General features: G+C 30.4%; 2 protein-coding genes across 4 annotated transcripts in view; one reads left to right on the top strand and one right to left on the bottom strand.

Annotated features, from left to right (window-relative positions):
* Positions 1–1,413: 1,413 nt before the first annotated feature.
* On the bottom strand, positions 1,414–7,388 carry LOC106791575 (spondin-1). Its single transcript, XM_014757282.1, has 12 exons — positions 7,285–7,388; positions 4,898–5,099; positions 4,624–4,808; positions 4,256–4,447; positions 3,832–4,118; positions 3,342–3,745; positions 3,071–3,242; positions 2,712–2,952; positions 2,447–2,630; positions 2,208–2,371; positions 1,962–2,135; positions 1,414–1,741 (listed from the first exon to the last, which is right to left on the bottom strand). Exons 2-12 carry the CDS (start codon positions 5,076–5,078, stop codon positions 1,661–1,663), a joined length of 2,265 nt encoding a protein of 754 aa, XP_014612768.1. The 5' UTR covers positions 5,079–5,099; positions 7,285–7,388; the 3' UTR covers positions 1,414–1,660.
* Positions 7,389–8,310: 922 nt separating this feature from the next.
* Positions 8,311–9,283, top strand: part of LOC106791570 (uncharacterized protein KIAA0930 homolog) — a 9,832-nt gene continuing 8,859 nt past the window's right edge. For 2 of the 3 annotated variants that reach the window (XM_014757266.1, XM_014757267.1), the window contains exons 1-2: positions 8,311–8,609; positions 8,802–9,097. In XM_014757266.1, coding sequence (XP_014612752.1) covers positions 8,977–9,097 — 121 coding nt within the window. In that variant the 5' untranslated portion in view covers positions 8,311–8,609; positions 8,802–8,976. The remainder of the gene's footprint in view (positions 8,610–8,801; positions 9,098–9,283) is intronic. The other variant, XM_014757268.1, reaches the window with a different exon arrangement.

Consider the following 9,283-nt stretch of genomic DNA (forward strand, 5'->3'; position numbering starts at 1 on the left):
ATTGATTCTAAAAAACAAAAACAACAGAAACTATACAAAAAAAATTAACGTTTAAAAGCACAATCCCATATTTAAAATATAATTTTACCCCCCCGTATAACTTTATTTCAATTTAGTTTATAATCTCCTTTCTGGTCTGCACAGATCTGAAAATAGAATTACATCATTTAAATGTACTATATATATATAGTTAAATGAGATTATTATCATAAATGTGAAACGTAGATATCGAAATGGGAAAAAAACCAGAACAAAACGAAAGAAAAAGAAAAAAAGAAGAAAAAAAATAACAGAATTATAATGAACGTTGTTAGTTCGTGAAAAAAAAAGCTTTACAATTTATAAAGCAAGACAAATTTAAAAAAGCAAACGCACAGTGTCACGAGTATCATGTGCTAACAGTTGATAAAATATGCAATGAAAACTAAATTATTATAAAATGGAACCAACGTTTTATTATTAGATTTATTTAGAAGGAATACGGGAGAGATATATACAAGAACATAATAATAATAATAATAATGATAATGATAATGATAATAATAATAATTTAAAGGAATCATTTTTCAGTACTAGTCCAAACGAAATGCATAGTCCGATTTTCTAACGATTATTATTATCGATAGGATGATAAGTTGATGGGGCGTCTTTTATATATGGGAAAGGGAGTTTATTGAAAATTTTACATTTTATAGGATGTACATATTAATCTTGGAAGTATACCCCCTCCTCTCCAATCCCATCAATACTCTCAATCCCACCACCATATTCATGAGAAATGTAATTTATAGGAACAATGATTGAATAAGCGTGAGACTTATTCGCTTTGTGCATTTTTTTTAAACACAACTCGTAATTATTTAATATTGCTTTTAAAAACACATGTGCGAACTCTCACCGTATGGGAAATATCGATGATGAAAAAGGAAAAAAATAATATGTTAAAAGGCGTCTCATCGAACTACGAAAGCAAATAAAAGAATTTTAGAAGTCAACTCTCGGAAACATCATTTTTAAATGTTCATCAAAAGAATATAATTAATTTTATGTATCATTTATTTTTTTTTTTTCATTGCGTTATCGGATAATTTAATATCATTGTCAATACATACCGATGTTTATGTATTTTTATGCGATGAATAAAAAAAAACAAAGTCATTTTAAATGATAGGAAAATGTTCCAAAATTAACAATTGATTTACAAGTAGAATTAGAAAGTTTTGTGTCAATCAATTCATCCTGTGTTTTAATATATTTCATTATTATTAACAAAACAATTACAAAAGATAATAATTAATATCTGATGGACAATATGAATTACAGAATGTATTGTTGGATTATATAATATTGATATATCATTTTCGAACGTATCTCGATGGAAAGTAGAAGGATCGATCAACCAATACGAATATGACCACTAATAAAATATCGTTTATTCTGATACATCAGAGTGTTGTATACCTGTCATGTTGTCAAAAAAAAGAAAAAAGAAAAAGATAAAAAAAAAAAAAAATACGCACGACTATCTTTTTTCATTTCATCGTGCATTACTTAAACATTTGTAAAAATATTCGATCTCAGACTTAAGATATTGTGTAATCATTATTTTGCTTTAATAATCTTTACTTATCTTTCCTATCAAAATTCATCTCTTATCATTTTAATTGCATGGTGCCAATTGACATCTAGATCGTTTTTGCAATTTTTTCGGACATGCTCGGCCACCGTTCTCAGCTTTGCGCTATTAAAAAAAAAAATATAATAATTTTTATTTAATTTATTAATTGTACCGATATAATTATGACAGTGAACTAAGTTACAAAAATTCGAATAAATTATTCTACATTCATTTATGTATTTATTATAAATTAAATAATACGATAAATATTTTTTCAAAAATTGTTTTTGAATTAGTCTACTGTCATAATACCAACACAAATTATACTATTTAAATATTATACCTTGATAGTACGATAACTAACGACTCGTCCTGTACCACAAGTGACACTGCACTCTGACCAAGGAGACCAATTAGAAAGTTCACAATCGACAGGTGTTAAATTCGATAATTTATCACGTGGTTGAATAATATCCGCTGTTTGTTTTGGATTTTCTCCAGATAATATAGCTCGTACCTAAATTAAAATTAATATTATATTCAAACATTTGAATGAAAATACTGAATTATTTGATTATCGTTAACTTACTATATCACAAGTTTGATTACACTCTTCAAATGTTAAGAAATTATTCCTGTTACCGCGGCAACCCCCATAACCGAATGAAACGCACGTTAATTTGCGTGGATCGAAAGCCCATCTTTTGAAATATCCTCTACAAGGACCAGGGTCAGAATTCTCCATACAGACAACTTGAAATTACCATACAATTAAGATTAAATGTTATTTAACGTTCTCTTTCGTTAGACCTTATTATTATTTCTTACCTTTAGCTGTTGCCATATCAAAGGTGCAATCAGCTTGAATAAGACAATGCCGTTGTTGCAACAATTCGACACGCGATGAACAATGTTTTTGCATCGTTGGTTCTACTAATAACAATCTCGTTCTTAATTTAACACCTTTTCCACAGGATGCACTACACGGTGACCAATCAGACCATTCGGTAACCTAGACATACTTCTATTTATAATTTACATTAAAACATTACGAACAATTTCAATGTAATTAACAACAACAAAAAATACATACTTTACAATCGGGATCAATTGTTTCCGTAGTTATACATGGTGGTTCCATACATTTATCTTTTTCAACCAGAGAAACAAGTGGACAACGTTTACGACCCATAGGATCCTTGAACTGTCTGGTTTTCATTTTAATACCAATGCCACACGACGAAGAACATTCTGACCATTCACTCCAATCAGTGGTCTCGCATACAGTACTATTTTGTATTAATATAGTATCATTATCATCTTCCTCTTCGCCACTAAAAAATTTAAACGACACTTAAAGTGATTCCCGTTGATCGTCGGATTAATTTCTTACCAAACAAGATTTTTTTAAATAAGAAAAAAAAGAAAAAAACAATGAAAATATAAACTCACGGACACTCGGCTAAATTAGCCACACACATCTCCTTAGAAACGAGTTGTCTGTTGCAGTTAAACATCTTTGCTTTTTCTGGCATCCTGTATTCCCTCGTACGCATTCTTAATCCTTTGCCACAGCTGACTGAACACGGTGACCATGCCGAGTAATCCGTCGTTTGACATTCGGCTTTTGTATAATAAATAATACAAATAAATGATTTTATTATTAATTTATAAATGATTTTTCTTTTCATACTTTAGTGATATAATATAATGAAATAAATACGTTTTGAAGTGTCCTCGTTATTTTCAGCAACCTCTAATTCTTGCACTTGTCGTTGAAGTATTTCCTCATCGCAACCACGTTGAATAATTTTATCTCTGTTGAGATACAATCTTGCTAATGGTAGCATGGGTCTACCCGTTGGATCATAAAACGGTGATCTAGGGTCTTCCGGATAGGAAGTTGTGATTGGTTTCATTTTTTCTCTCGGCTTGGTCTCGGAATTTGGGGACATGTAAGAAATACCATTATCCGTGCCAGCATCCCATGGATAAAGATCAACTATCATACTTTTCGTCCAAGTACAATCCTTCTGGCAAAGATTTAATTTACTTACACCAACTACCCAATCAGGTGAGGGCCCGAACATTGAAGCTAATGACAGAAGAGGATGTTTTCTGTCTACCCTGATTGATTAATTAATTGTAATAAATTTTGTACTCTCGAAACACACACAAAATATATATTGGATTAATGAAAATAATCAACTTGCCTAAAACTCGTACTGGTATTAGTGTTTACATTTGGATACCAAAGACCAGCAGCCTTGATAAGTGTTCTCAATTTAACAGCTTGACTTCTTAACTCATTTTCTACGCCCGATGCTGAACCCCATTCGGCGAGTTGCCTAAAACCATCTGTAGCTATATGATCTCTACCCCAAAATGAAAACTCTGTCTCATGGGATGCACCGATCAGATCACTGAAGTGAGTTAACCATGCCGAGAATGGAAAATCTTTCGGATGTGTCAGGTTCGACCAAATGCCTTCGAAGGTAAGCTTTATAAATATAATTATTAACAAATTATTTATATAAATATATATATATATGCTTTCCAGTATTATTATTATAATAAATATTAATGAAATATATATTATTAAATATATTTGTGTAATTTATTGTAAATTCTGCTTACAGAATATTTAGCTTCGTCGCAAGCACAACATTTATCCTCGCTTAATAGTTCAACTTCTTTAGGAGTCATTTCGCAGAAGGTCTTTGTCAGACCTTCATCCTCGGCATACCACCTTACATTATTTTCCAAGATCATAGCAGTAAAGATGACACAACCTGATCCAGTCGGTGGTGCTTTCCACATAACTTGGATCTATTCCAAAGGCAAAAAGTTTAACTGTCTTACTAAAAGAATGGACAGTTGGCTGAAAGCCAATTTATAAAAGACTCATCTTTTCTCTAACTTAAAAAGACAAAAAGAAGTAAACAAAAAAGTAGTTTGATAAGTAAAACCCCAGGGGGGGGGGAAGATGATTAAATTTTAATTACTTCGGATTTCGGATAATCCGTAGCTTCCGAGATGGTGTTGATGCAATCTTCATTGAAAGTTGTCAAAGCATCGGAAAATAATTGAAAGTAACCTACACGAACTGTTGGATTGTTTGGGGCGTATTGTGAATGGACGGAAAGTGTGAAACGTGTGAATTGTTGAAGACGTTCGTGGGTTCTAGATCCTAAAATTAAAAACAAATATCTACACGTTCGAAAATGAATATGATAAATAATTGTTTTAAGTACTAAAATATCAAATATTATCATATACCTCGGAGACTAATTGTGTAAACTGCATCAGGGATGTACTTATCGGAAGTCCCACTGATAAGTATTCTATATCCACCATCTCCTGGTGTCCTCCCAGCGGAAGTTTGGCCTGTTGTTGGCCTCATAGGACATCCTGCTTGAGTCATGGTAGCGAAACACGCCACCAACATAAAGAATAACATCTTCGAATCTTATTCTTTTTCCTATTGACACGATATTTATTAAATATTTCTTGTGAAATAATGTTTTATCTATATAATAATTAGATATTAATTTATTACAAATATCTATGTGTATTCATCAAATTATAATTATATTTGTTTCTTAATCATAGATGAGATCAAATATTAACATATCATAAACATGTATATGTTTATGCAAATATAATATATTGCTTATAATTATATTTATTTCCTAATAATAATTGATGAGGAAGAACACGCAAATAAATATTCAAAATAACATCGAATCTTGTTGTTCTTGTTGTTTACAAGAAAAAACAATTAATATATTATATTTATTTCGCATATATGTATGAGTTTATATTTAGGAAAATGTATGCATATGAATGTTTTGTTATTTAAATCATAATGGAAGACTCGAACTGACGAGATAATTATATGATACGCGTTGGCGAGTGTCATTGTCATAAATGTAATATACTTCAACTGGAAATTATTCGATTATGCGTGGATCTGGGAACTAGGTTGGGATTCCAAGAGTCAGAACGATCTTGTCAGAACGACTTACTTTCAAGATCTGTTACTTCGAACATACATACGTAGGTTTAGGTTTCTAGAACGCTAGAAACCGAGATATGGGGATAGAGAGAGAGAGAGATAATTTCAGATGGATAGACCGATAGAAAGGGATAGATAGAATAAGAGAAAATAGAATAGAGGAAAAGAGAGGGAAGGCAGAAGAGATAAGACAAGACAAGACAAGATATCGTGATCCGGAAATTGCAAAACTTTACTCGCGATGCCCCTGAATAATGCGTTTTACGTGTTTCAATATTATATTTCTAATAATTTAATAAATTATATTTCAGAACAATATTTCTAATTAATTAATTAATTATATTTGAATAAAAATGAATGAATGAAGATAAGATAAATGAAAATGATAAATGAATTACGTTTGTTAAAATTAATCTGTGTATTTGTTCTATGTGTTATGATGTGTAAAACTGGTTATACGTAATCCGTTCCTATCTTAAAACTAGGAAAATACTTTCCCTGTTGTAAAAAAAAAAAAAAACAAAACTATTTTATAGACATTTTCGTCTCCCTTTTTTTCGCGACACGTTTTAGTTCGAAGGAAAATATCTAAAGTAGTTAATTATATCCATAAAAAGAAAGAAAAACGTATAAGCGAAGGCTGGACACGTTATCTCACCCTCGTTTGCTCGACTTTTTCTATGTTTTTATCCGTAATCGAGTTACTTTTAATTTGACTTTCTTATTTTCCTTTCTTTTTCTTAATTAGATCGCAATTCCATTTCGATAGATCTCAACGAATAAATGAAAAATTCTTCGAATTTCAATGATTCATTTTACTTTTCAAAACTCTAACTCGTAATTCTATTTCTTTTTTTATATTTTTAATTAAAACCAATCGAAAACATTTGTCGAGACAGATCAAATATTATTTTATTATTTAATAAAAAAATCATAGACTTCACAAAACTTACGATAGATTAAACAAGTTTTATTTGATATAAAATTTTTCGTCGTTGGATGTAAACCGTGAAATAATCAAGCACGAATTAACGGAATCGTTAGAAACTTCAGTTCTTTTATGGTGTTCGTCCTTTCACGCGTATACACTTCTATCGCTTCGGGGTGTTCTGACCCCCCCGGCCAAAATTGAAACGGGTAACGGTCCGATCTAAACCATTACGCAAGTGATATTACAGTCTAGAACAAATTGACGTGGGAATAGAAAATTTTCTCAAATAATATATCTTATTTTTCTCTCGGAAAATGAACACATTAATATAGTTTCGATTTTTGTTAATTTTTCTTATTGTTATTTTCATTCTGCAACATAATTTTACAAGTGTAATAAAAAATTGTCAAACATTTGTCGAATTATTTGTATTTTGTTCTCGGAAAATGAACATTAATAAAGTATCGATTTTTATCAATTTTTCTAATCGTTATTTTCATTTTCCAGCATAATTTTACAAGTGTAAAATTAGTGTGTCAAATATTAGTCGAATTATTTTTGTATCGTTTTAATTAGAAGTAAAAATAAAAAAAAATGATTGAAAACATTTGTAATCTTAATTGATTTTACGCCAATGCACGATCGATCGTAGTTAGAATTTTCTGTTTTTTTTTTTTTCTTTTTTTTTCCTTTGCAAAATAACATACGCTTACGTACCTTTCAGAATGTACTCTCGCGACGAGTTTACTATAAGACGAGTTCGTTTAAGCGAAACGAGAGAAGGATGGTTCACGACTAAACGGAATGACTAACTGGATGCAGAGACTATCTGAGATCTGGAAAGTCAGCGCTCGCGGTTCAAAAAATCTCCGTCTCTCGATCATTTCTATCTATACTAAGAAAAAAAATATCAATAAACTAAATTACTCATCATTTAAAAATTTTTCAATCATTTTTAAAACATCCCGTTTAAACATAAAACCATTGAAATCTCAAAAAACAAGAATATTGTCTGATCATTGAAAAGAAAATTATTTAATGAGATCAATTTAAAAAAAAAAAAAAAAAAAAAAAATATTCATAACTTTGTATTCTTTGTATATCGTAATTAAATTTTAATATATTTGTTTTTTTAATTGAACTCAGCTTTGTGCAATAAAATAATATGAAAATTATGTATATCATATGTATTCGATTATATTGGATTATAACGAGCGCGTAAACATGAGAGACACTTTTGACGTGATCTAAAAACATTATCGACTACTTGTTAGGGTCAGTTTTAGGTCGCGATATCTTGCCTGAAGTAAAATCACGTTCAACAAAATAATACCAAGTTGTAAACGATATATCAATATTCACGAGTAACGTTTTAACAAACTAATCTTTTAAAATGATGCTTCGTGTTGCATATTGTGCAACATTGATAAATTGTAATAAACAAAATTAGTAATTGTTATGTTCATTATATTCCGATGATTTATCGATCCAATAAGACGATTACGAATAGAAATATATAACAAGAAACAAAAAAACAAATTTCTGTTATGAATTTTCATGCAATTACCGAAAAGAAAAAAGAAAATAAATTGAACAAAAAATATAAAAGTGTATCTAATTTAGACAAATTAAACTTAAGGAAAAATAAATCGTATCGAGCATGATTAAAATCATTTAAAATTTCGCGCGTAACTTTAACGAAACGAGAACATCGAAAACGCAGACGCGAGATTATCGACGACCGGCGCCGTTCGAGTGTGTCGGTCGTAATACTTCAATCATTAAATTCACGTTCAACGTAGAAGTTGTCTCGCAGTTGTCTTTTATTTTTTATATTTTTCCTACGATGCAATTTTAACGATCGATTTATCAATGAAAAATATTACTGACCAAAATTGTTTAACGACTAATCGTGGGAAATAATAAAACTCAAATTAAAGAAAGAAAAGAAAGAAACTAAACGTAGATGGTCAAAATAAAAAAACAAAAAGTAAAAGAAAAAATATAGAAAAACATTTGTGCTATGACAAACTGAAAGATAGGTATGCAAGTTGAATAGTGTTTTTAGTATAAGAAAAGGAATGGAATGTAAAGGAAAGACGACGACGATTGGTCGAACGAGTGATTCTCGACGAATCCTATCGTTCGTTTTCCCCTAGACGAATATACGTGCAAATATAAAGAGGAAGAGAGAGAGAAAGAGAGTGACTGCAAAGAATCATCGTTGTTGACAGGTAATAGGAGGGGAACATCAATGCAGTGAAGAAGTTTGTGAGACCACGACAAGGAAGAGAACGTTAAAGATAGAAAATAGGATTACTATTTCTAGTTAGAATATATAAGGATAAAGAAGAAGGTAAAAAACGACGAAGACGACGAAATACCAGGAAAAAAAAACCGTAGAAGGCCATGGCGAGTTTGGCGGGCAGCTCGTCATCCGGCCTTGCAAGACCGCCGACGATGCTGGAACAACTCCTAGAGGAAATCAATTTTCAAAGGACCAAGGAACTCCGGCAAATGCTCAAAGACGGTTAGTATATTATCTATACATCGATTTTAATATTTATATATTTATTTATATACCTGGTTACAAGTATATATATATATATATGAATATATATTTGTATGGGTACATGTATATAAATATATATTTATGTAAATAAATATTTGTAAAAGTATATAAATATATATTTATGTAAGTATATAAATATATATT

The sequence above is a fragment of the Polistes canadensis genome, unplaced genomic scaffold (genome assembly GCF_001313835.1).
Source record: "Polistes canadensis isolate GaletaPanama2010 unplaced genomic scaffold, ASM131383v1 scaffold_320, whole genome shotgun sequence".
Taxonomy (NCBI): Eukaryota; Metazoa; Arthropoda; class Insecta; order Hymenoptera; family Vespidae; genus Polistes; species Polistes canadensis.